The sequence below is a fragment of the Mchenga conophoros genome, linkage group LG15 (assembly GCF_057382185.1).
Source record: "Mchenga conophoros isolate Kocher_MC1m ecotype Shallow Benthic linkage group LG15, M_conophoros_male_GT1.1, whole genome shotgun sequence".
Taxonomy (NCBI): domain Eukaryota; kingdom Metazoa; phylum Chordata; class Actinopteri; order Cichliformes; family Cichlidae; genus Mchenga; species Mchenga conophoros.
In genome coordinates this window covers 39028720-39056487 of record NC_140540.1, presented here as the reverse complement: position 1 = coordinate 39056487, position 27768 = coordinate 39028720, and the positions used below count along the sequence as shown (strand labels likewise).

Sequence of the window (27768 nt, the reverse complement as noted above, 5' to 3'; positions counted from 1 at the left end):
TTTGAAAACTTAATTCTTGTAATCAAACAAGAAATGTTCGCTTTGTAAATATATCTGATAATTCTGTTTTTGACATCATGTTCTGTTAAAAAATCATTGTTGAGATGAAAATATGTTACGGGAGGTCTGTTAAGAGAGCCTCCGTGCAAAAAGAATAGGAATTCTAGTAGGGACCAGCAACAAACCACCACGCACACACTGCAATGGGTTACACAAAATTTATTTGTTCTTCCTCTAGGCAAATTACCGGCTGAAGACAACCCCGGCCAGGGATCCAAAGCCCAAAGACCACCGCGGTCCGAGTTCTTCGCCTAGTTACAAACAGGGGAGAGAGGGTCACTGCACGAACACGCAACCAACCGTATCAATCCTGCAGCTCCCTAAAACAGGTTTGCCACCCACCTTTTCAGGCTTTAACTTTGTTCGAGGCTGGGTCTCCACATTACCTCCCGGCAGTTAAACTTCCCCGAGCTGGTCCAGTTCTTCTTATCGGGGCGCAGGAGGTCTCCAGTCTAGTGCTCGTTTTCCTCTTTTCCAACACGTCCCTTTTTTTCCAGCACGTCCTCTCTTTTCCAGCACGTCCTCTCTTTTCCAGCACGTCCTCTCACAGCTCCATAGGAATACGTCCTCCTTTCCACGTCCTCCGTTTCGTTAAAAGCAAAAACCAGGCCAGGCTAAAAAAAGATCCTTTCTATTAAAAATGCGCACACTTTGTCCTGGATCTCCGGGGCTCTCCTGCTTCACCGAGGTCCTACTAAAAACAACAACAACACTTCCTGCTTCCTCTCCCCTTTATAAAGAGGAACTCCAATCAGCCGCTCCCTGTATTCAACTCCGCCTCACTGGCAGCTGGGCTAGAGTAAAATCTCCCCTCCCACACAGGTGCAACAACCGTAAATAAACACAAAAACATGCAATTAATCCAAAACAAACTCAAAAACAAAACCAACAAAACTTAGGGGGGGGGGGGGGTTTTCTCTCCGTCCTTTCCCACCATGCTATACTCCGTAACACCCACCCCAACTTTTTCCTAGCCCGTCCTCGGGCACTCTACTAAGTATATCGAGGTGGGGGCTTCCCGAGATTTTCACGGGCAGATCTCCTTAAACCCTCCTGAGTTGCAGGGGCGGACTTGTTGGAGGACGGATAGTGACTTGGCCCTGGCATCTGCTGTGCCATACTCCATAGAAGTAACCACTGGTCTGAGGCTGTCGCTATATCATGCGCAGCTGCCGTTCCTGGTTCTAAGGCGCCACCTCCTGTTTTATCATTGACGGAAGGCAAGAAAGTACATATGCGCAGGCGATTACGATGGACCACTCTAACAGGCCCATCTTTACCTTCTGGCCGAACTCTGTAGACTGGGTTCATAGGGTTTGGCTGGCCAACTACAATTTGGATCTCTTCCTCCCAGTGTGCTGCCAGTTTACCCTGTCCGTCCCTTCTTGTCGTATGGACTAGAACCCTTTCCCCCGGGAGCAATGGTGCTGCCCTAGCCCCAACATCATACCTGTCCTTCATCCGGCCTGCAGCCTTCTGGCTGCTCTTTTCCACCATCTGGTATGCCAGCCTCAAGCGCTCATGATGTCTCCTCACCCACTCCTGCGTCGTGGTTGACTCCATGGGTCTCTTCGTCCCCATAAACAGCTCGCCTGGCAGACGAGCATTCCATCCAAACATCAGGTAATGGGGGGTGTAACCTGTAGACGCATGGACAGAGTTATTATAAGCCTGGAGCAGTTCGGGCAAACATTGTACCCACCGAGTCCGCCTCTCTTCCTCTAGGGTGGACAGCATATTTATTAATGTCTGATTGAAACGCTCACAGGCCCCATTTCCCTGAGGATGATAGGCAGTAGTTCGACTTTTCTGACAATTATAATACTGACAGAGCTCCTTTATGAGGGTGGACTCGAAATTAGCACCTTGATCCGAGTGCAGTTGTTCTGGGCATCCAATTGGCTGAATAATATGTCTCAACAACATCTTCGCTGTAGTTGCAGCGGTCTGGTCCCTGGTAGGTATTGCCCAAGCATACTTTGTAAACAAATCAGTGGCGACCAAAATGTACTGGTATGAGTCTGCCGGTCTACCTAATGTCAGGAAATCAACTGCCACGGTTTGGAGAGGTGCGTGTGTAAGAACAGGGCTAAGTGGGGCCCGACCGTCACCACGACCTTTATGACGTACACACCGTTCACAGGATGTTGTCCAGTCCCGCACTCTCTTCTCCATTTGAAGCCAATAAAAACTACGGCGCAGCATCGAAAGTGTCTTTGCCACCCCCAAATGACCATTCCTTTCATGGAAAGCCTTCCATGTTGGTTGCTGTTCCTCCAAAGGAACAAGGATTTGGTAGTACGCCTCACAGGTGTTGGAATCCACCCCCCTGCGGACCAGAACACCCTCCAACAACTCCAGCCGTGACCATTGTTTCATGTAGTTTAAGACTGCAGTAGGCTCCTGGCGTCTTTCCTCCCCAGATGGCATCTTTCCTCGGGCCATGTAGTACCTCACTCTATGCAGCGTGGGGTCCTGCTCTTGTAAGCCTTGCCAGCATCCTGGATCCCAATCGATGTTCACAGCCTGAACCCATGCTTTTTCGTCCACACTCTGTGGAGGCACCAAATCCTGGGGTTGCACCTGCAATGGCATTCTAGACAGAACATCAGCATTCACATTTTCCTGGCCAGGCCGATACTTAATATCAAATTGATAATTTGCGAGCTGGGCTACCCACCGTTGTTCCACTGCGCCCACTTTTGCAGTCGATAAATGGACCAATGGATTATTATCAGTATAAACTGTGAACAGAGACCCCCATAGATAATCTTTAAATTTCTCAGTCACCGCCCACTTCAAAGCGAGCAGCTCCAGTTTAAAGGAGCTATAGTTTGCATCATCCCTTTCGGCGGGTGCTAAGCTTCTGCTAGCATAGGCTATCACACATTCCTTCCCATCTTGTACTTGAGACAGTACTGCACCAAGGCCCACTTTACTGGCATCCGTATAAAGCCGGAAGGGTAATCTGAAATCAGCAAAAGCTAAAATAGGAGCCTCGAGCAATTTCTGCTTCAGAAGATCAAAGGACTGCTGACAATCCTCATCCCAATTTATGGGGATATTCTGTTTTTTATTCTTCGGTACTCCCACTAGCAGCGAGTTAAGAGGCCTAGCAACACCCGCAAACCCTGCAATGAACCGCCGATAATAACCGGCAAAGCCCAAGAAGGAACGCACCTGATGAATAGTCTGCGGGGCCGGCCACTTCTGTACAGCGGCAATCTTATCAGGGTCCGGAGCCACACCCTCACTGTTCACCAGGTGACCCAGGAACTTCACCTGTTGCTGGAAAAGAACACATTTATCAGGTCGCAACTTCAGCCCATAGCTCTTCAATCTTGCAAACACTGCCTGCAGATGTTCTAGGTGGCTGTCAAAATCCGGTGAATATACTATCACATCATCCAGATAGACAAAAGCGGACTCTGTGATTTGACTTCCCAAACAACTCTGCATCAACCTTTGAAATGTTGCTGGAGCATTACACAATCCAAAAGGCATTCTTTCAAACTCATACAAGCCAAAAGGAGTACAAAATGCAGTTTTTTCCCTGTCAGCTTCAGAAACTTTCACTTGCCAATACCCACTTGCTAGATCAAGGGTGGAGTAGTATTTTGATTTAGTCAGCATCGTCAAGGTCTCTTCAATTCTAGGTAATGGATGGGCGTCTTTATGTGTCACTGCATTCAACTTGCGGTAATCCACACAAAATCTCAATTCCCCATTCTTTTTCCTTACCAGGACAATGGGTGCTGCCCAGGGACTTGTACTCTCTCGCACCACCCCTGATCGAATCATATTATTCAGCAATTCTCGCACTTCCTGATACATTTTAGGGGGGATTGGCCTATACCGCTCTCTAATAGGAGGTGCCATACCTGTCGGAATAGAGTGCGTAATTACATCTGTGTGGCCATAATCCTCTTCGTCGGCAGCAAACACATCGCCCCACTTCCTCAAGAGACCATTTAACTTTTCCTGCTCCTCCATAGATAGATTCGACCGCCCTTGTGTCATAACTTCAATGTGAGGAGCTTTACCAGATGGTTCCGAGCTCACCTGGGATACGCCCACTTCAACGATGCCTGGCCTGGTTTGCTCAAACGTGACTTCAAAAGGTTCCTGAATGTCGACATTTTCCGTGGAGAATGTAGCCAGGGCCTCATAACGTCGTAACGTAATAGGAAAAGGATTGAGATTCCTTACTTTGATGGGGACCCGGCCTCTATAGACAGTTCCTAGCGATCGAGCAACGGCAACTGTACTAGGCCCTTCCAATGGCTCCACCAAGATACATTGTCCTTTCCTCAGTGTCTGTGGGGCCCTAGCCCAAATCACCTGCTCACTGTGCTCAGGGATCTTCACCGGGTGGCGGTAAGCGGGTCGCAGGGTCCCTACTTGTGGTACGGGGACAGCTGCCTGAATTCTTTGACAGTCCTGAAAAGCAGATGCCCACGCTTGTTGAGCGTCTACAGTCGAGCCAACAGGCCAGGTCTGGGTCTGCGTCTGAGGTTTCAAAAAAAACACATCCCAACATGGAACGATGATGTTCATACCTAATATAGGTAATGCATTAGAATTATTGGGGTCGTCCTTTGAAATCACAATTCCCATATCTTTCAGGGTAATGTCTCCCACCTGTACTTCAGCTAACACATAGCCCACGTAAGGAATAGCCAATCCATTCGCGGCCTTCAGCTTTAGCCAATTAAGATCACTCTCTTTCCCCGGCTCCTGTTCACCAAACAATCTCCTAAAACAGGCTTGTGGCATTAATGTTACATTAGACCCAGTATCCAGCAAAAATGTCACTTCTTTACCATCAATGAATACTTCTACTTGACGGCATGCCCCTAAAAATTGAGGGTGGTTTAACTGAGTTGGACCACTATCATCCTTTCCAATCACCTGGCCCATAGCGACTGGATTTACTCGTTTAAAGCCATCTGAGATGAAGTGCCCCGACACTCTCTTGCCATGTGTCCACTAACTCCACACCTACTACAAATAGGCTGCCCATGCTCATCCCACTTGTGCCGTGGTCGCTCCACTAACCGTGGGGTTTGCTTTGTCACCGGGGGTGGCTCGGACACTTCAACACCTCCCCTATATTGAGGGGAACTAAGGTTCCACCTTTCTCGCTCACCTCTAGGAGCTGAAAACGTCCGTGGCATTGGTGCTGGTCGGACAAATTCCCTCAGCTCCTCCTGAAGAGTATTTTTGAGATCCATAATTTGCTCCTTCATTTCTGCAAGGATCTCCACTTTAAACTTATCTCTCCAATTCAGAGTATCCTGCCACTTTAAATCCCCTCTTACTACAGCACAAGCGGAGTCCTCATGTACGCCATACAGCGCATCCGCTTCCAATTGCAGAGCCTCTTTACGCACCTGTTCAAATGAGAGGTCAGGATCGTGCCTTAATAAACGCCGCAGATCACGCTGTATCTCACCCTCCCTAAGACCCAAGACAAACTGATCACGCAGGTGCAGGTCAGCCCGCCGAAACCCTTGTGGCTCTTTTGTCTGCAGGCGATGGCCCAACTCCCTTAAGCGTAACGTGAACTTTCTAATAGGCTCTTCTGTCCTTTCATAAAACATGGCACGCAGGGTACCCACGGCTGTTTTGTCCCCATACAGTTCTTTAAGCTGAAGAAAGATTTTATCTGGCGTATCCCGCTCCGCTTGTTCCAGAATAAGAATTTCACGTCGTGATTCTCCTCCTAATGCACTCAATACAAAATCACATTGCTGTTCTATCGACCACTTTTGAGCACGGAGCATTGCGCTAATTTGACTCTCCCAATCTTCATAATTCGTATTAAGCCCACAAAATTTTGGTACCCAGGGCGCACCGATAAAAAATGGTGACGCCATATTCCTGGTTTCAGATAACTCATCCGCCATATTAATCAGTCTAAGGCAGGTAGGTTTGTATACTGGTCACAAATCCTGTCGACAAACGCCAAATGTTACGGGAGGTCTGTTAAGAGAGCCTCCGTGCAAAAAGAATAGGAATTCTAGTAGGGACCAGCAACAAACCACCACGCACACACTGCAATGGGTTACACAAAATTTATTTGTTCTTCCTCTAGGCAAACTACCGGCTGAAGACAACCCCGGCCAGGGATCCAAAGCCCAAAGACCACCGCGGTCCGAGTTCTTCGCCTAGTTACAAACAGGGGAGAGAGGGTCACAGCACGAACACGCAACCAACCGTATCAATCCTGCAGCTCCCTAAAACAGGTTTGCCACCCACCTTTTCAGGCTTTAACTTTGTTCGAGGCTGGGTCTCCACATTACCTCCCGGCAGTTAAACTTCCCCGAGCTGGTCCAGTTCTTCTTATCGGGGCGCAGGAGGTCTCCAGTCTAGTGCTCGTTTTCCTCTTTTCCAACACGTCCCTTTTTTTCCAGCACGTCCTCTCTTTTCCAGCACGTCCTCTCTTTTCCAGCACGTCCTCTCTTTTCCAGCACGTCCTCTCACAGCTCCATAGGAATACGTCCTCCTTTCCACGTCCTCCGTTTCGTTAAAAGCAAAAACCAGGCCAGGCTAAAAAAAGATCCTTTCTATTAAAAATGCGCACACTTTGTCCTGGATCTCCGGGGCTCTCCTGCTTCACCGAGGTCCTACTAAAAACAACAACAACACTTCCTGCTTCCTCTCCCCTTTATAAAGAGGAACTCCAATCAGCCGCTCCCTGTATTCAACTCCGCCTCACTGGCAGCTGGGCTAGAGTAAAATCTCCCCTCCCACACAGGTGCAACAACCGTAAATAAACACAAAAACATGCAATTAATCCAAAACAAACTCAAAAACAAAACCAACAAAACTTAGGGGGGGGGGGGGGGTTTTCTCTCCGTCCTTTCCCACCATGCTATACTCCGTAACAAATAATATATGTTATTTTTGTAAACATTTGTGAGAGAAAACGAAAAAAAAAAAAGTTAAATTTTCCAAAATCCTACCCCCCCCCCCCCCCCCCCAAAAAAAAAAAAAACAAACAAAAAAAAAAAAACATACCCTCACATGGACTCTGCCTTGACGTGGCGTGAGGGCTTATGTGTCCCTGGGGAACACAACTAAAGAGTCCGGAAGGGCTAGGGAAAACAAGGGGTTAGGGTAAATCAAATTTGGGAGCACGGACCCCGAAGGTCAGGGTTAGGGGTTAGGTTAGGGTTATGGGGGAAAAGCCAGGAGAGGATGGGACAAAAGTGGAATAACTGAAAAAGTAAGAGGTGTAGAGGGACAGCAGAACCAGGCCTTTGGAGCACTGCATCATCTCCTGGTCCACACATGCCTTCAGGATGCACTGTACAAGGGGAGAGCAACGAGTCGTCTGTTGCCACAAACAGTCCAATCGCCTTCTGCGTCTGTCATTGTCTTTCGTTTGTTTTTTAAATACACAGCAAGTGTCACTCTCTCTCTCTCTGTCTGTCACAAACACAGACACACACACAGACAGACAGACACTGTGAGGTCTGCAGTGCAAAATTTGAATTTTAGTGCTTGGTGATTTCTCTCTCTCTCTCTGTCTGTCTCTCTGTCACACACACACACACACACTTAACTTATTTCTGCACAAACTCGCCTCACCTGGGAGACATGAAAAATATTATCCATCTTCACCTTAATAGGCAGAACCAGCTGAATGGTAACAGGATTTAACTTTGCTTCCGCTGGGAAAGGACCAATAAATCGAGAATATAAACCCTTCATGCTCCTTTCAAGCTCCCCTACCCTGATACTATGTACATTTAAGATAAAGCTTTTTTTGTTTTCAGTATATGTAAAAGTATGGCTTTGTTATTCTATGTAATAATTTCTGAAAAACCTTTAGGTATTTATTTTATAAAGTCCATTTTTTATAATTTCAAGTAACATACTAACAGCTTCACTGTTCACCTTTCGCTCTTATAATCTAGCCAACCTTTATGTACTTGAGTAAGAAAACGGTATCTCACTGTACGGTAACTGATCAGCCAGTATGGTTTTAGGAAATTTTGAATTAGGCAGAATGACATTTTCATTATTGTTTTTATTTTTTATTTATTTATTTATGTATTCATCTTTGCTTTACCACCCTTCTGAAATCTCAGCTGAAAACCATATTCTCCATGGTAATCTGTTGTTACTGGGACAGTGGAGGCTTGGGATGTAATGCCATCTTTGTACAAACTGTCATTTGGTATCTCTCCCTTAATTGCTGGTCATTGATGAGCAACACATCGATGCAGCTATCTGTCCTCCATATGTACAATTATAGAAACATACAGACACACAGACACCTTTTAAGCCCTTGTCCTCTGATCAGGTGTCCATGTAGCATTTACCTGGACCACTGTCACCAAACCATCTGTTTCATAATACATATAATGTTTAATCTGCACTGGTCACTCCACGTTATTGTCATTGATATTTATATTTAAAAGTGCAATACTGTAATTTTCTGCTGCTCATTCCTGTGCAATATCCCATCTGCCCTCCCGTCATATTTCTTTTCAAGATTTTCTTATTTAATCACTAGTGTACATATATTTATATTTATAGATAAATATATATTTAGTCATCTTTTCTCTTTTACCATGTCTCTCTAATATTTTGCTCCTTACTATTTTTATTTTTTCTTATTATTTTATTTTCTTATATTTTCTCCTACTGTATCATGCTGCTGAGTGACTGCTGCTCGTCAAACACATTTCATTGCAATGTTGACCCTGTGCTAACTTGCATATGACAAATAAAACTGAAAACTGAAAACATGTAAGCTAATGGTCCCAACGTGCTTAAAATACATTTTTTAATTATCTGTGTAATTTCTGTTCATATTTAAATTAAGAGGGGGTGGCAGTAAAAACTCTGTAACAGAAATGTCATCAAGTACACTTTCAAACGATTGCGCTGTACGGACTCGCGTACTTGACTACTGAGAAATGACTTTCACGTCAGACTTAGCGGCTCTTATTTATCCAAAGTGCGACACCTGAGCGCAGACCCGGGCTGTTAAACAAATATGAGCAAATGCAGATGTCAGACAGACTGTCTAAAGAATTTTAAAAAGTCAGACAAGCTTCAGGGCAATAACTAGAAGAATAAAGTTTGCAATAAAAGTTTGAACAATATTTTGCTATGTGCTATTTGCTATGCTCATCTAACCTGTGCTGCAGGTCAACCAGTTCTATCTTATCAGATTCACTGAGGGTGTCTATTGGTTTGGAAGTAAGGCATGTGATCTTTTGTATCACTTGCGTCTCATCAGATCTTCTTTTTTTTTGCTAAATCACTGCTATATTTTCTAAAGAATTTTCCAATTTCATATTTCAAAAGTTCCCAGTTACTACAAAATGTATTATTTGTGAGAGCTTTACTCCAATAAAGTTTAATGAATCTCTGAACTTCACAAATCACTTCTTTATGCTCAAGAATGGTACTATTTAACTTCCAGTAAGAGGTTTTAGTGATTAGGGAGGATGACAACGGGATCGATAAGCTAACCATTTTGTGGTCTGAGAGTGGTGTAGGATAAATATCCGTTTTAACTTTTTCTAAATCTTTTGAGATAAGCCAAAAATCGATACGTGAGTGTCTGGTTTGAGTCTTATTACACCATGTATAAGCTATCTGAGACGAATGAGAATCCCTCCAAGAATCGACTAAGTTGAATCTTTGTGCAAACAGTCTTATGAATGAGTTAGAGTCTGAACTTCTAGAAGGCCATCTGTCCAAATAGCTGTTAAACACTGTATTAAAGTCTCCACCAAAAACAATAAAAGAATTGGGATATTTAGATAACCAGCGCAGTAGGCGCTCCTCCAACCTATCAAAATATAGCTTATTCTCCCTCTGACAGTTAAAACCATACACACTGACTAAAATATAGATAGAGTGTGCAGCCTCAACTATTAGAAAAATGTAATGACCATCTTTATCTATGTCAGAATTCAAGATTTGACCATTAAATCTTCCTTTAAGTATGCAGACACCAGCAGCATGCTCTGTACCATGGGACATCCACAGATCATCTCCCCATTGCGATCTCCAAAATGTTTTTTCTTGTTCTGTTGAGTGAGACTCTTGTATAAAACAGAAATCTGAATTGAACTGCTTGCAAAACAAAAAAACAGCCTTACGTTTAACATTGTTTCTTAAACCTCTTGCATTTAAAGAAATAACAGACAGAGACATAATGATAGTAACAAAAATTAAAAGTGACAAATAAGAAAAAGCTTAAACCAAGTAAATGAAGAACAGTTGAATTGGGAACCTGGTCACTTAAGAGAGTCCTATATAAGATGAGAACTGCAACCCCTGAGTTATGGAACGCCAGGACTGCCATAATGAATTAATTAAATACACCATTAAATAATTAATTAAATGTGGCAATAATTAATTAAAATTGGAATTAATTAATTAAATAAATAGTTATGACACATGTAATTAATTAATTATTGACACATTTAATTAATTATTTATGTATTTCACATTTTAATTAATTATTGACATATTTAATTAATTATTTATGTATTTCACATTTTAATTAATTATTGCCACATTTAATTAATTAATTATTGCCACATTTAATTAATTATTTAATGGTGTATTTAATTAATTCATTATGGCAGTGCTGGCGTTCCATACTGAGTAAGGAAATTGTGAACTTGAATAATACTCGGCAGCTCGTGTGCTGACGAAGACCAGAGGGCGGGCTCACATTACACCGGTTTTAGAATCGCTGCACTGGCTCCCCGTGTGTTTCAGGATCGATTTTAAAGTTCTTTTATTGGTTTTTAAATGTCTTAATGGTCTTGGGCCTTCTTATCTCTCAGATCTGCTTTTACCATACGAACCCTCGCGGACCCTGAGGTCCTCTGGCACTGGCCTTTTGATTGTCCCTAAAGTCAGGACACATACTCACGGAGAGGCAGCTTTTCAGTGGTATGGTCCTCGTCTGTGGAACAGCCTGCCGGAGGAGCTCAGGGCCGCAGAGAACGTACATGTTTTTAAGAACAGGCTCAAGACCCACCTTTTTAATTTAGCTTTCACCTAACGTTTATTTATTTTATGCTTATTTATTCTATCCTGTTATTTTATTATTAATTCAGGTTTTACCTAATATTTATTGATTTTATTCTTATCCATTTTTTAATCTTCTTACTCTATTTATATTTATATTGTAACCCGTTCTTATTTATTTTATCATTTTACCCTGTATATAGCCTATTGTGGCATATCTCCAGTGTTTCCTCGGAGGGGGCTCTCTGCACCGGGGCTGTTATTGACCGTGACTGCTGGGTCTCTGGGGTCCTCTCAGCCTGGTTGGGGGGCTCCTTGGCCTCCCTCCTGCTGTGTGCCCAGCCCGGAGGCTGCGGTCTGTGACCGGCTCCCGGTGCAGACGGCTCTCTGTTATAATGTTTCCTCACTTGGCTCATGCGAGCCCAGCCCAATTTTTACTCTTTAAGTGTGCGCGTGTGTGTATGTGTATGTGGGTGGGGGTGGGGGGATATATGTGTATTGAGAGTGTGGGGAGTGAGTTGGAGGGTGGGGTGGGCTGCTTTTAACTATGTAAAGCACTTTGTGCTACATTTTTTCTGTATGAAAAGTGCTTTATAAATAAAGATTGATTGATTGAATAATAGGAATACAATAGCCTAAAACAATAAAACCAATGTGGTAAAAATAAATAAATAAAATAAATAAACGCTTCACATATGAGCATTGAAAGGGAGCTTAATAGAAATTTTCTTGCTCCATTTAAATAACTAATTATTCAAAAAAGAATAAAAGTAAAAAATAAAAAGAAGCTTATCCAGCTTGCTCATAACATTTTCAGTAAAAAATATTGCAGCCAAACTGAAGACCAATAAACTTATAACAAATAAACTGCATCAGTTTAACTCTGATCGTTTTATGAGTCCAACAACAAAAACAAACAAACAAAAAAAGAACGGCAGTGAAACCAAGTTAATCTTAAGATACTTCAGTTTTCACCTCAAAATACCTTGGATCAAATTATAGGGCTGGAAAAATCTCTTTTCCCTCCACGAACGCACGACCTCCTACGAAGAACGCCAGCTTGTTTTCGTTGCGCGCAGCTTCCACAGACGGCCAGAGTCTGTTTCTTCGGGCGCGGTCGTCAGGGGACAGATCCTCAGCCAGCTTTAGGTTGTTACCTTTCAGTAGGGTTGCCAACTCCCTGAAAAAAAAATAAGGGACACCTAGTGGCCAGGGCCAGGCGACCCAATTGTCTTCACCCTTCCCTGTGTGGTGAATTTTTTTAGCTCTTTTTTTTGAGTGTGAATTTTTTTTTTTTTTAACCATTTGACTTGAAGTTGATTTAAGTAGATGCATATTCTTTGTGATATGAACACATGGGAAACAAATGATCATTTATCCATTTATTTTTAACGCAAAATGACAACATTAACACAATAAAATAGGTCTCTTTCCTAAACGAAAGACTGGTACGCTTCACTTTTTGTGCAAAATGACAAAATTAACACAAGGAACTCTGTCCTGCTTAACCTAAAATTATATAAATTAATAGAAAACAATAGAAAGAAAAACATTCTTGTAACAGTGCACATTTAGTGCAATTAGAAAAGTGCAAAAAAAGTCTGTGGAACACCTGTAAACACAACATTTCTGCCTCAAAGGTATGGAACGCCAGGACTGCCATAATGAATTAATTAAATACACCATTAAATAATTAATTAAATGAGGCAATAATTAATTAAAATTGGAATTAATTAATTAAATAAATAGTTATGACACATGTAATTAATTAATTATTGACACATTTAATTAATTATTTATGTATTTCACATTTTAATTAATTATTGACACATTTAATTAATTATTGACACATTTAATTAATTATTGACACATTTAATTAATTATTTAATGATATATTTATTTATTTAATTTTGGCAGTCCTGGCGCCTGGCTCTCATCATGAAATAATTTTATCTGTCAGCCTCACCCATCAAACTCAGGGGGCGGGGTTAACGCTGATCGAGTCAAAACCATTGCTTTGGCCTGGTGGCCATTGTTTCTAGCACACAACAACCGGCATGTGGAAGCTAACAGAACTGAACTTTGAAAAACCCTGTTTGTGTGTCACCAAATACCGTTTTAATATTTTTTTAGCCGAGAATGTAGTGGTTTAATCTTCATGTGTCTGGTCGGTTTGTCAAGATACAGCCTCTTTGCAAAAGTGCTTCGATGATTTCGGAGATGTCTGCCCAGCCCAGTCTCACGGCAAAGCGTGGGATAGACCCGCTCGCCTCGCAAGCAATCCCACCGACAAAGCGCAGGCCCCGGTACACAGCTGTAGTAACCCCCGCTGACTTCTTTCACTGAGGTTATATTTATCGGTGTTTTATTTCCTGATGTTCTTATGTGTCCTACGTGTTTCAGTCGCCAATTCTGAATTATAACTAACATTAAAAACATGTTTAAGGAGGAGAGAGAGCAAATAAATCTGTTTAACATCTGATCTTTGGGTTTTTGTTCAGTAATCAGCGTGACCTGTGTATAAACGCATAAAAGAGATAACGTTGGTGTTTCCGTCATGTAGTAACTGCTGGCTTTAACTGTACAAAGGTTGTTCGACACTATGAAACACATACAGACTTCATGATGTTCGGCTAATATTTTTATTGTGAATATTAATCATGCTGACCTCGCTCTGTACACCACGCAGCGAGGTCAGCATATCCACGATATCCTCAGCTCCATGAGTTAACACAAAGTTTCCCAGCTGACTATCTAACTTCCAACTATTCCAGAGACGTGAAAATATACAGCATAAAGAAAAGTGTAAGAGACTCAGCAGCAGATTAGAATAACAGTTATACATTTAATAAATCACCAAATGAATCCAAGAAACGAGCAAACCTGTTCCGACAATTTGAGTTTGTATTCCCTCAGCTGCAGACTCGCTGCTGTTTAAATGTTTGAAAAGGAAGATTAGATATAAAAAACGTCAAACATAGACTCAGTCTGCCTTCACATTTGATATGAGGCCAGCACGTATAGTGGCTGTGTCCTGTTTTAAGATCATACATGTAAAATTGTTGTCTGACCTCCGTCGATCCAGCCGCTCAGAGTCCGTGGTTACCATGGTTACTGCATAAGCAGCTATAATGTAAACAGCTGGCACTGAGGAAACCTCCCGGCAGCATATGGGTGTTTATGTTTTTCACTGCAAAAGAACTGTCTGAATGGTTAACTGAAGTTAACTTGGATAAATTATAGTTAAGGAGTATCACAGATAACGCCCACGTGAGCTGTGCGACTGTTCACCACTACACTGAAATCAGCAGGCTATTACTGAAATACACGTGCTATATCATAAACTATGATATAAATAGGGAGGTCCTATTAACATGTTTAGTTTTAAAGGACACCTTCCTGCCTTTAGTCTCATTCATGAGCAGTATTAGTTTTCTTCTAACATCCAGAAGTCTGCACCATGTGTTTCATGTTGTTTCATGTGTTTGTAACAAGCCTTTGATAGGTAAACATCACATGACCGAAAAAGCAAAAAAAAAAAAAAAAAAAGAAAGAAAGAAAAAAAGAGAGAGAGAGAGTGTTGACATAATGTTACGGCTGTGGCCATGAGGACCCTGTGTGGGCTGTTTTCTTTCTGTGTTTCTGTACTGTGCTTAAGACTCTTTCCAGGTCCCTCCCCTAATGAAGAGTAGTGAGCGGCTGATTGGACCATGGAGCGGGTGACTACCTTCAAAAAGCCGCTCTGACAGATCTACAGGGAGAGGGAGAGAGAGTGGAGCGAGCGAGCGAGTAGCTTGACAGCCGACGCGGCCCTGACCCTGACTTTCCCAGCCTGTATTTTTATTGTGTATTTGTGTGAGCGTGAATTGTGAAAGCTGCTCCTAGTGCATTAGCTGAGAGCGTAGGCACTCTTGGGCTGAAGCGGAAGGGGTGAGCCGCCTTTTCTTTTGGAACCGTTTTCTCCTGTTTTCCGGGTAGGGAGCGAGGGATAGCTCTGTCATTTGTTTGTTCTGTTTCTTTCCTAGGGTTTAGTTAGTTTTTCTCTGGTGGGACTTAGTTGGTTTTGTTTATTATTTTGGCCTGGGCTCACCCTGGAGCTATGCTTCTTTTCCTTAAATAAAATCACCTTTTTACTCACAACTGGTTTGGATGTTTGGCTTGGGAACCAGGGCGGGGATTTGTCTCTCTCTCTCCTCCAACCTTATGTGCGTCCCTACACGCCTAGACTAGGGGGCGTAACAATAAGAAGAGAAAATACTCTCAATTATGGAGACAGGCAAATGGTTCATTTATGTTTGATGTGTGTTTATTCCTCCCTAAATATCGTCGGTGAAGTTCGCCATGCACGTCAGATTTTTCTGCGCATTTTTATACCTCTGCCAACAGAGAGAGAGAAAAAATCACATTCTAACAGACAGCTGGTGCTTAGAATACAGTTGAATAACTATTAAAAAACAGATGATATTTAGATGATAGTTCAGTCTAACACATGTGCCAGTGAACCATTAAACGTCTGTGAAACTATGCAGTTATGAAACGTAACTTTAACCTCAGCCAAACCGATTTGCTCAGTTGTAAATAAAACAGCGAAGTAAACGTGACCCGACAGACAGAACCTGAGTGAATGAAGTCCAGCATTTAACCACTGAGAGTTAAAACTCAGCTGAGGTTTCAAAGCTGTGTGCCGGTGATTGGACATCAGCCGCTGATGAAGCTGTTCGCCTAGAAAGTGCTCTGTAAGGAAACAAGCTCCAGCAGCTCTGCGCTCGGGGAAAACACTATATTTACTTATCTTGTGCAGAAAAATGCGCTGACATTGCGTTATATCGAGCACCGGCTGCCCAGTTAAACTGTGACTATCACCAGGAAACGTAGGCGTGTTTCTTGAATTAGCAGCAGGTGTTAAACAGCTGACAGATGATGAGGAGGAGGATGCATGCAGGTAAACTGAGGGTCTGTTGAGCTGATCGCTGGTTTCGTGAGAAAAATGTCAGCTCGTTCTTTATGTTACAGAAGCACAGAGACACAAGACCAGGCGGAAAGAGACGATCGTTCGGTGAAAATGAGAATCTGCGAATGCAACATGTGGAACACGGAGAGTGGAATATGTAAACAAACCGGTTAACGTAACCCCCTCGGTGCACTCTGCATGCTAACTGTTAGCAGAGCTAGTGAAATCTCTGAAAACATCTGAGCACTTTTGCAAACATGTTCTATGTTGACAACCTGACCAGACATACGGCGCGACATTCGCGGCTAAAACACTGTTAAAAGTGTAGCTGGTGACAGAAAAACTACACCACCACCATTGCTGCCTGTGATTTGATCTGCATTCTGGGATACCTGGCTGCCCCAAGTCTACACAAGCAATCGATTATCTAGGATCGACCTGTTTTGACTTACTTTGCACGGCAACCAATCAAATGTTAGAGAAGCTGCATGGCAGCGTTAACCCCGCCCCCTGAGTTTGACGGGTGAGGCTGACAGATAAAATTATTTCATGATGAGAGCCAGGCGCCAGGACTGCCAAAATGAAATAAATAAATATATCATTAAATAATTAATTAAATGTGTCAATAATTAATTAATTAAATGTGTCAATAATTAATTAAAATGTGAAATACATAAATAATTAATTAAATGTGTCAATAATTAATTAATTACATGTGTCATAACTATTTATTTAATTAATTAATTCCAATTTTAATTAATTATTGACACATTTAATTAATTATTTAATGGTGTATTTAATTAATTCATTATGGCAGTCCTGGCATTCCATACAAAGGCCTTGACTGTAGCTGAAAGTTGAAGTTAAAAAAAAACAACAAACTCATGAACTCAAGCTCAATGCTACATTATGTGGAAACAGACTACTTTTTCCATTTGTATTTTTTTGAGCTCTTGCTGCAGTTAGGAGTTGTTTGTCTTTCAGTACTGCAGAGTAAAACTCTGAGCAAGACATATCATAATTTAGACTGACAATGAGCTCACTTCTAATTAATTCAGTAGAACATTTGTTCCGCACATCAGTCCACTTATTCTTCATAAGAGAGAAAATCCTCTCCTCAAACCCAGTGGAAGATGGGATGCTGAGTACAAAGGATACAACAGCCTGCATATTGGGGAGGTCAGCTGCCTGAAGAATTTCCATCCACTTCTCTGCTGTTCCCTTGGACTGCCACTTTTCCTTCTCCTGATGTTCTTTGGTGAGGTGCTTCAGAAGACTGGTTGCAGTGACACACTCTTCATAACGCTCATCCATAGAGATGTTTAACCTGCCAATAGAGATGAGAAGTTGACCTAAATCCTAAGTGGTACATAGAACATTTACAGTGGTAAATAAATGGAAAAAATGTATTGTATATGTTTATAACGTTGTATAGCATTTAAACAATACAATAAGTATAGTTTATTTATTATGTATTTATCCATCCTTATATTAAGTATATGAACTCCTTCAATTTGTAAAATAGTGTATAAAAGATTGCATGCGTGTGTATATACACTCCAAACAAAGTTAATGATTATGGTTTTATTTATATATGTTATCTATCAATTGTATTTGTTTATTTTTAACCATCAATACTATTAAAACATGGTTTATCATTTCACTGCTAAATGTTTTATTCTTACCTGCCAGCCAGGTGAAGCCGTTCAATGATCTTCTCCATGTCATCAAAGGAAATCTTCCCAGATGCTAGAGAGAGGGGCTGCAGGTGGAAAAGCCAGTTTTCTTCTGAAAAGTCAAACCACTTCCAGACATAACTGATGGCAGTGTCTAGGAAGGCTGTAAACTCCTGCCTGGCACCATCAGCATCAGATGGCGAGAGATGCTGGAGCTTTTGTCTTGTTAGGTACCCGTAGAACCCATCATCTCTTCTCTGAATAAGTCTTGTCAGGAAACACTCCATGATGGAATAGAGGTCAACAGACGTGGTTACATTCTTCTCCAGTTTTTTCACCACTTCTTTAAACAGACACATGACATTATTACAGAAGAGGAGGTAGACTTCCACAATGTCTGCCTCTCCCTCAACTCCAGCAGCATCTTCTGTCAACTTCAGCAATTCCTTCAGGCGCCTTGGACATTCCTCACCAATGCTGATGAGATATGACTTCAGCGGGTCCCAGTTCTGCAGCAGGCGGGTGATTGCAGGGTTGAGTGACAGCCATCTCGTCACAACATGGCGCAGGATATCATGGAATTCAACGTCACAAAATTCACAGAACTCTTTCAGGGACTCTCTCCTTTTGGCAGAGGTGGAAAAGAAGCTGTATATCTTCAGGACAATATTTTCCACATCTACTGAGAGCTTGTCCAGGGCTTTTTTCACAGTGTTATGAACAATATGTGCATGACAGTTGCCACGAAGGATCTCACTGTTGGTCTCTTTCAATTTTGTGAAGACTGAGTTGTGGATGCCATAATTTACATTTGCATTGTCAGCACTGAATGCAGAAACCTGATCTAAGGATAGCCCCACGTTTTCAAGAGAGCTTTGTATTATTTTTACTATTCCCTCTGCAGACTCATCTGGATTTTCAACAAAATCCAACATCTTGTTGACAACTCCAGCCTCTGGTGTAAAAAACTGCAAGGCCAAGGGAAACATCTTCCGATTTCCCTTGTTTGAAGCATCAGTGTGAAGAGAGAATGGGAGTGGAGTTGCACCACTTTTCAATTTTTTGATCACCTCTTCTATTGCCTTTGGAGACAGGACATCTGTGACAACTGCTTCAGCTTTCGTCCTCCCACAGGACATCTTTTTGGCAATACTGGAGTCATTCAGCATTCGTACAGTCAGTTTGAGTGCACAGTCACCCGAGTTATAACTTAAACCGTGCTTTACAGTGTGGTAGACATGGGTCACCTCTGCAGCAGTCACCTATAAAATAGAAATATATATATATATATATTACAGTATATCTGTATAGTTTGTGTAGTTTATCAACTGACTTTAAAGTATAAATTACGCATGCAACTTGTAAGAAATGGGTATGGTCATATATATGTATGTTTTCAATATAATGTGTATTCTTTATATATATTCAATTCAGTAATACTTTATTAATCCCAGAGGGAAATTAGGTGTTGTTGCAGCTCAGACTAATCAAGTCTTCAAAGAGTTGTTGAAGACCACAATCACTGTGGGAAGGAAGGATCTCTGCCTTGCCTTGAAACGGAAGTCTCTTCTGTGTCAATTTATTCGGGCTTTGTGGCTTCAGTTGAGGTATTATTTCAGCTTTTCTAATGCTAATCAGCTGCTCCAGTTTGTAAACCCACTTGTTCCCATGATTACGCATCATAACTCATCATCATTATTCATCTATGTATTACTTTTATGTATTAGTCATCTATTCGTTGTAATCATCTATCCTTGTTTATTACACAAAACAAATTATATTATCAAACTTCTGGCCACACAGTGCTGATATTCATTGCACATGCCCATATTAACCTTAACCAGAGGGTTTAAAAAAACAACAATGTTTACATACCATATCTGCTTCTGCCGTGGCCTGGTGGACAACAAATTGGTCAAGGGTTCCTCTTTCTTTCACGCCCCTCATATTCATCATGTGCCCACAAGTAGAAGCATGCTGCTTAACGTCAGTCAGTCCACCATGGCAAATGGAAAAAGTGCGCCGGCACAATGTGCAGTGCGCTTTATACGTGTTATCGCGCACTTTTCCCAGCCAGTTGTTTTCATTTTCCCATTCCTCCCTGTATTTTTGCAACCTTTTTTTTCTTTCTAGGAGGGGAACAAGCACTGTTGTTCAAAGGTGTACTGTCGTCCCAGAGTCGCGCCGCAGTGTCAGTGTTTGTCTCTCTGTTGGCCATGCTGATCATCTGTTGTCTTCCGGTATCTTCTCCGCACACCTTTCCTCGACCAATTAGATAAGCGGTAATCTGAATCGTTATACTCGTGCTAAGTGTGCTGTCAGCTCATTGGTATCAGAGCAGGAGAGGGGCTGGGAATTATGTTTTCAAACAAAGCGTTAAATCCATTAACATTTATAGACTTTTTGTGATTCTCACTGTATTACGGGACAAAGTGCGTCCCTTATTAGCTCAATACGGGACGATTCCGTATTTTAAGGGACGGTTGGCAACCCTACCTTTCAGGTAGGTGGACTTCTTAGCAGCGCGCCAGACAGCATCGCGGTAGATCCTGGATGTAAACTGAATGATGATTCCCCTGGGTTGGTTGTTGTTGGACCTCTTGGGACCGATGCGGTGGACGGTGTCAACGACGTCGGGGGATTTATCTTGCATCTCCGGTATGACTGATCTACAGACTTTGATTACCTCCTGCCGCACGTCCTGCTTGTCCCTCTCGGTCAGACCGTAGAGCTTCAGATTCCAACGCCGTGAATAGCTCTCCAGGTGAGAGATGCGCTTTTCCTGTGCTTCAGCGATTGCTTTATATTTTTCGAGCTGTGCCTCAACACTGACAACTCTGCTCTTCATATCATTTAACTCAGCACAGACAGCATCAAATGACTCCTTAACAGCTGTGATATGTTCAGTGTTCTCTTGGACAGCTTTTTTCATCTCGGAGATGGCTATGGAGTTGTCACTCACCATTTTTTCAAGTGTCTGAACTCGAGTTAATCAACATGGTAAGTGATGAGAGCTGGGAGAGAACCGTAGATGTCTCCGTATCCGCAACTTTTCTTAGCTTACCCGCGGGAGAGGCACGTGGAGTGATAGGGAGAGGGGGAAACTCTTCTTCCATCCGTGAATACTGAAGCGGTTCGGAAACTGCCTCCAAATAGTCGTGCATGGAGTCGATGAGAGTATTTTTAGTGTCGGCGGGCATCTCAGTAGCGAGAGAAGACTGAGCAGCTTGGCTAACATTAGCAAGCTTGCTAACGGAGCCGCTGTTAGCATGCAACTTCTTAGATTCGGTCTTTCTCTTCTCGGGTTTGCTCATTTTGGTTCACAAATAGATACCAAAATGAGACGTAAAAGATGACTATTGCGTAGGCGTAAATAAAGTCTCTGTTCACTGTGTGTAATATATATTTTAAAAAAGGCCAGGTTCGCAGAGCTCAGCGATATGTGACTGCTCAGAGCGCCATCTTGGGCTTCCCCCCCCCCCCCCTCGAAGAGTCACGATTACGTTGACTATCAAAAGTCGACGCGTTGTTTGAAGCTTTGTAAGATCCCAAAAGACGCAGGAATAAGTAGTAGGATTTAAGAGTGTAATAACGGACTGAAACAGAAGATGGCAGCACTGCATGTACAAGGATGCCAGCTGCCGTTAAACCCCGAAGAAGAAGAAGCAGCTCTGTCCCAGAATTCATAGCGCAGCCCAGCTCAGTTTCCAACAATGGCGGCAGCTAGTTAGTTTTAATATTACTCTTATTATTCTTTATGGGTCACAAAATAAACGTTTCACATATTTTCAGGCGAGACTGTAACTGTGTAAACCTCAAATATCTGCTCAGTTTATCAAGACACCACATATTTTCAAAAGCGCTCCGACGTTTTCGGAGACGTCTGTTACCCACTAGCTCGATAGCGAGCCGGGGGCTAGGCTAACTAGAGCCGTGAGAACACCGGACTCCTGGCAAATCGTTTTCAAACCCACCGCAGTCTTTCGCTACTCAGGTTAAACATATATAGGTCACTTAGATAACTTAAAAATGTTATCGTTTGGCTTTTTTTTAGTATTTTATTTGTTCCTGAGTAAATCGGTTTGGCTGAGATTAAAGTTATAGTTTCTGTAAGCAAAGCAAAACTGTTTGTGTGAAAAACTGTAAAATATAATTTCCGTGTTCTGTAAAATATAATTTCCGTGTTCTGTAAAATATAATTTCAGTGTTCTTTTTACATTTCATAAGAGTAAAATCCTTGTAGGAGTAAATGTATCCAAGCTTCTGACAGATGTCACAGATGTTTAACTTATTGTTGTTTACTTGTAGTGTACAATAAATAATCAAAAACACAGGATTATTGTGCAATGCTTCATTACTCATTAATCTTACAAATGTTGAAAGGTAAAAGTGTTCAATAAAATCCTAAATATTGCAAAATGCTGTAAGAACTCTTCTTTTGCTGCTTTAGGTCACATCCCATTATATTGACTACTGTACACACACTAGTTAATATTTAAGATACAAAAAATACTGGTTTCTGTGCATGCATCTGCAGTGAAGGTGTGTGTTGTTTTGCCATGCAGCTTTTACTTAGGCGCAGTCAAGCACTCTTCTTCATTTTGACTACCATGAAGTCAAGCCAAAAAACAAGAAAAGAAAAACGATTTTTCTGGTATCTGAAGTATAACAGTTCCCTGAACTACCTCTGATAGTGTCCTCATCATGATAATATTCCCTTTATTTATGATTAGTTATCTTCATCTTCAGAGGTCTGGGTGACAGTTTTAGTGTTTGCTTTAAATAACAAAAAACAACAAAAACTCAAAACAAAAACTTGAAATATATATATATTCTATATACATATATAGAGATGCTCACTCCTGATTGGACACTGAGCTGCACCACCTTCTCCTTCACTCCTCCACCTTGCTGTCCTCTGTGCTCTCTCTCCTCCATCTCCAGGGAATAAATCAGAGTCTGAGCACCAAACCTGTGGACTGTTAATCTGCAGATAAGAAGGAAAACACGCAGAATTCTCATGTTTGCCATTTTTCATACCGTATTATTATAGTATATTAGTTTACCAGTCCAACAGATTTATTTTCCCAATTTGGATCATTACAGCTTTTGCCACACTGGTCCACTTGATTGTCAAAGTGTATTAGCTCTTTATTATTTCTTTCTTTTCTTTACTTTGAAATTATTACAATCAGAACGGACAGGACTGGGGATGGGAAAGAGAAAGATGAAGAAAAGAGAAGTTGGGAAGATGCTCAACAGAAGGAGATGGAAAGCAAAAAGATAGGAGAAGAGAGACACAGAGAGAGAAGACACTAAAAATCTGTTTGATCACCTGCTGGAAAAATAAAAACAAGCAAAAAGAGAAAAACACAGTAGCGAAACCACAGCAAAAACCAACATAAGCACAAGTTATAGTAAATGATAAATATCTCCACATCCCAGAAGGGCCTGATCAAGCCACAGGGGCCATAAACTGACAGTTTATTTATAACTAGAAATAATAAAGCAGTTGACGTGTTTCAGGCTGTGACTTTTAGTATCTGTTGGTACTTCATCACTTTGAATAAGTGTAAGTCAACACCAGGCCGCACTTTCAGTCTTTCCATTAAACAAATGACCAACAATCCATTGTTTTCACCATTAAACAATAAAATATGCTTCTTGACTCCTTGATGCAGGTGCCCACCTACGACCTGGTTTATTAATACTAAGCTAAAGAGGAAAGCAACTCACTGTAGTTCTCACAGCTCAGGACAAGCAGACACCTGATGTTGAGTGACTGAATGGAACTAAAACAAGAATTCATAATTATGTTTGTCTGCCATGAACACGTGATGATAAAACTCTGCATATGCAGTCAGGAGACTGATGACCTGTGAAATGAGCTGTTAGAAATGTGCAGATATGTGTAAACATTGATCAGCATTTAACATCCAGGATGGAGCAAAACTTCTGACCTGCATGTATGAGAACCTTTAATCACATCATCTTTGTAGTGAAATAGCTGATGACTCATTAAACGTTTCCATGTAATTTATCCACAGTGAAAAATATTCACTTTGCTGGATCTGAAAATCACGTGTTCATTTCATTAGACACTAGCAATACCATTAAACTGGACCTTATCATTATCATATAGCACTAAATGTGAAACTGTGTCATATAACAATCTATATATGTAATATGTGTTTGCCTGAATCTTCCAGCACAAACAGAAAGACGAGCTGTTGTCTGAGTATCAACACAAGTACACACCAGAAATCGTTCAGTAAAGACAAATTTAATAAATGAAAGCTGGTGAGAGGGCCTTTGATGTTTCTCTTTGGATCATCCTGTTGTTTGTCTCCCAGTGTCGTTACTGCTCCTCTCCTTTCAAAGACAAACACCAAATAACACCAAATGAGAGTGAATCACTTCAGAAACACTCCTGGTTATTGTGAGCAAACGTCATAACATGATGAATGTATTTACCATTTTACTGAGGGAAAATCTTCTGTGTGGAGTTTCTTCTCATCTTGGCTCTTTTTCCTGACATTTAGAAACAAGAGGCAGAAAAGAAAGAATAAAAGTTAAAACCTCAACAAGTTTTTTAATGTTTGGGATATTTTACAAACAACCTTAAACACTATTTACTACTTACCACTTTGTTCATTCTTGCTGACGTTCACTCTCCTCATCTTCTCTCTAAAGGACAAATGACAGAAAAGAGGGAATCAATTTAGTAACTTTATCAACCAGGTGAGCAGAATTTTAGATATTTATCAATATTCTGATTAAAAGCAGAGTGAATACTTATCTTTTTACGAGAAAGGGTTCAATCCGTCCTGTCTTAGGTCTTAATGTCACCTTGGCTCCTCTGTTTTCTCTGAAAAACAAAAGACAAATGGGAAGAAAAAAATTAGTAAATGATTTCAGCAACTAGAGGAAGTGTTCACTGAGGAGGAGCTGTCATAATAATATAAAATCAATATATACTTATCTTTTTTTTAATGACAGTTTACAGAGCACGCTGGCTTCGCTCCTCCCTCCGCTCCTCTCTGAAAGTTAACTGGATAAAGGATAATAACAATTAATAACATCATCAAAACAGACAAACCTGAAAGAATTGCTGATCAGAGCTGTGACAGAGTCACAGATTAGTTGGATGTATACTTATCTTTCACAATGAGAGCGTTTGCATAGACGTCTCTTCAGGTCTTTTTATTGTTTTCTTTCTGGAGAGGAAAGTGATGAGACTGATGAGGAAATACCAAATACAAAGACTGACAAAGGGAACTGAAAAAGTCTAACCAAAACCTATACTGGGGGAAAACTGTAGGAAACAGAACTACTGAGGCAAGGAAACACGAGGGGACGGAGACTAACACTCTGACAAGGGACAAAGGGAGACTGACACTATATTTACACACAGGAGGCTGATTATGGGAACTAAGGACACATAGAAACACAGCTGAACCGAATAAGAAATGAACAACAAGTCGAAACAAACTCTAATGACAGTTCAACCAGATTCTAAACACAACAAATAACTTTCAGGATGTTTCAACAATGTGTAAAATGAGTTCTTATCTTTTTTTGTGAGAGGGCCTTCAATGTTTCTCTTTGGATCATCCTTCCATCCATTTCTTCTGCTTAACCATTGGAGCCATCCCAGCTGTTATGGGGCCAGAGGCGGGGGTATAACCTGGACAGGTCAGTCTAACACAGAGAAACAGACAACCATTCACACTCACATTCAACCTAACTGCATCTCTCTGGACTGTGGGATGAAGCTGGAGTACCTGGAGGGAACCACAAAGGCGCCAGCGCGGACTGTCTTGCTCTCAGATGACGCCCGTTCACGCTGCTCTGAAGACCCTCAGTTGTCTTTGGATCAAATAACACCAAATGAGAGTGAATCACTTCAGAAACACTCCTGGTTATTGTGAGCAAACGTCATAACAAGATGAATATATTTACCATTTTACTGAGGGAAAATCTTCTGTGTGGTGTTTCTTTGCAGCGTGACTCTTTTGCCTGACTTTTAGAAACAAGAGGCAGAAAAGAAAGAATAAAAGTTAAAACCTCGACGATTTTCAAATATTTTAGGACATTCTTTTAGAAACAACCTTAAGCACTATTTACTACTTACCACTTTGTTCAGGCTTGCTGACGTTCGACATGCTTCACTGTATATTATAATCTCAAGCGCTTCCTTGCTTGAGTCGGGCTCCGGATGCTGCTCTCTTCCTCCGCCTTCCTCTTAGCACGCTTTGCCGACATATTTAGAAAACGGCAGAGCACCGAAGTGAGAACTCTGCCGTCCGCGCTGTAGTCTGTTACTCTCCAGCGGTTCTTCATCTCAGTGTCCTCTGTTTGGTAAACAGTGGAGATGACTCTGGTGACGGGGAGGCCGTCGACAGTCAGGGTGCGGACACAGTTCCTCCGATCTGCCTTCAGCACAGCAAGATCTGCTTTCTCTGGAAGAACTGGAGTCAGGAAGCGTGGATGAGAGCTGGAGCCCGCAGGCGGCAGCATCATGCCAGCTGGTGAGTCCGTAGGAGGAGAAGGAGTGGTGTTCTCTCTCTGGCTCTGCCTCACATTGACAAATGGTGTCGTCACCAGGTCCCGGTGGAACCATCCTTTAAAAGGTATGCAAGGAAAGTCCTTGGACCCAGTCACCAGGTTATGGTAAAGAGTGAGGACCAGGTGAGGCATGGAGTTCAGATGCCTCCTGCTCAGTTCACGGTTCCTCAAGTTAGTGACGACCATCTGAGGTGCAGTGACTGGACTCACCAGATCAGCTACGAGAAAGCAAAGCGTGCGTCTACGTTAATCATGTGATCACACAAATTAAAGCCTGAATTTAAATTGTCCAGACATGGCTTTACATCATCATAAGCTCTTCCACACACAAACAGTAAGAAGCGCCCAGCAGAACTCATTGTTTATGAAAGCCTTCACATTTTTCACCTGGTAAAAGTTTTCATGTGTGTAAGGCTGCGTGGATTTTCACTGAGGTTTTAATACGCATTCACATTAAGGAGTAATATCTTCATATTAGTTGAGCATCGATATTTTGAGGATAAAGCAGCTACATTTAGGTGAGAAACCTCCCACCTCCTTATTGCAGGCACACACTGTTTCAATCTCAAACTCATCCTGCGACTCTGTGAACTTTTAAAACTCCAGCTTCTCCAGCTTTACACATTCACAATCTATGAAACGTTCACGTATAACTCAGCGCCAGCGGCCCAAACATGTCAACTCAAACCCTCTACATGCAAAAACGGCCGCGCGCTGACGTCAGCGTCCTCCAACGCCTTAAGTCGTTAGCAATTAAAAAAAAACATGGCGCCATCTTTATAGCGTACTGGCACATGTTAAAATTGATGTTACTCAAGTATGAAACATCTCATCCTAAATGTTAACACTCATGAAGTCCTACTTCCAAACAATAAAAGACAAAAATCGAAGTTGTATTTGTTTGCTAGCACTCTGACATATTAGCCTGCTGTACTCACCATAGCGTTGATCTAACACCTCCTCAATGAAAAGGGAGAGCAGGTGCATCTCGCGACTCAAGTTTGAAGAAGTCATTTTGCAAATCCTTCTTGAAGATTTTCAAACGTTAGCTGTAGTTTGAAAAATCCGAGTTTTCACAGCACTAGTGGGAAAAAGCTCCTGTTTGCGCTCAAACGTGAAACCCGAATTCCACTTTTGCCTCCTGCTTTTATACCTGCACTCAAACACGTCATCATCACCATGACACCCAGGGTCACCGAAAATCAATTTTATTTATTTAAAATAAAGTTCATCTAATTATCATAGTTTTTAAAATATATATATATATTTCTCATTTTATTTTACTGTTTTATTCATCCTTTTTAAAAAATATATTGCCAAACTTTGTCGTTTTAATTCTTTAAAAAATCATTAATTCACCAGTTTACAAAAATGAAGATCGATATCTGAAATTTAAATGAATAAATAAATAATTACAATTGATAATGGGTTTTTAGCATTAAAGAATGGTTTTTCAGTGCGCTTTAAATGTTATCAGAGCCGATGTTGTGCCAAAAAGTG

The 27768-nt window shown here is 41.6% G+C and overlaps 3 protein-coding genes across 3 annotated transcripts; all 3 read right to left on the bottom strand.

The window, feature by feature from the left end:
- Positions 1-4991: 4991 nt before the first annotated feature.
- Positions 4992-6882, bottom strand: LOC146558877 (uncharacterized). Its single transcript, XM_085245923.1, has 2 exons — positions 6322-6882; positions 4992-6230 (listed from the first exon to the last, which is right to left on the bottom strand). The coding sequence occupies exon 2, from the start codon at positions 5967-5969 to the stop codon at positions 4992-4994; it is 978 nt and encodes a 325-aa protein (XP_085102049.1). The 5' UTR covers positions 5970-6230; positions 6322-6882.
- A 9935-nt stretch (positions 6883-16817) lies between these two features.
- Positions 16818-20206, bottom strand: LOC146558876 (uncharacterized). The gene is made up of 3 exons (XM_085248264.1): positions 19576-20206; positions 17710-18962; positions 16818-17351 (listed from the first exon to the last, which is right to left on the bottom strand). The coding sequence occupies exons 1-3, from the start codon at positions 19654-19656 to the stop codon at positions 16907-16909; spliced, it is 1779 nt and encodes a 592-aa protein (XP_085104390.1). The 5' UTR covers positions 19657-20206; the 3' UTR covers positions 16818-16906.
- Positions 20207-23962: 3756 nt separating this feature from the next.
- Positions 23963-27370, bottom strand: LOC146558875 (uncharacterized). Its single transcript, XM_085248266.1, has 8 exons — positions 27207-27370; positions 25835-26486; positions 25663-25723; positions 25485-25569; positions 24496-25401; positions 24344-24383; positions 24175-24231; positions 23963-24072 (listed from the first exon to the last, which is right to left on the bottom strand). Exons 1-2 carry the CDS (start codon positions 27280-27282, stop codon positions 25879-25881), a joined length of 684 nt encoding a protein of 227 aa, XP_085104392.1. The 5' UTR covers positions 27283-27370; the 3' UTR covers positions 23963-24072; positions 24175-24231; positions 24344-24383; positions 24496-25401; positions 25485-25569; positions 25663-25723; positions 25835-25878.
- Positions 27371-27768: the final 398 nt, after the last annotated feature.

Excerpts from the sequence above, each read along its gene's own strand:
- LOC146558877 (XM_085245923.1), bottom strand. The coding sequence starts at position 5,969 with ATGGCGGATGAGTTATCTGAAACCAGGAATATGGCGTCACCATTTTTT.
- LOC146558876 (XM_085248264.1), bottom strand. The coding sequence starts at position 19,656 with ATGATGAATATGAGGGGCGTGAAAGAAAGAGGAACCCTTGACCAATTT. Across the intron at positions 18,963-19,575 it reads CCACGGCAGAAGCAGATATG|GTGACTGCTGCAGAGGTGAC; the intron begins GTATGTAAACAT and ends TCTATTTTATAG. Across the intron at positions 17,352-17,709 it reads CGGCTTCACCTGGCTGGCAG|GTTAAACATCTCTATGGATG; the intron begins GTAAGAATAAAA and ends CTCTATTGGCAG.
- LOC146558875 (XM_085248266.1), bottom strand. The coding sequence starts at position 27,282 with ATGACTTCTTCAAACTTGAGTCGCGAGATGCACCTGCTCTCCCTTTTC. Across the intron at positions 26,487-27,206 it reads GGTGTTAGATCAACGCTATG|CTGATCTGGTGAGTCCAGTC; the intron begins GTGAGTACAGCA and ends GCTTTCTCGTAG.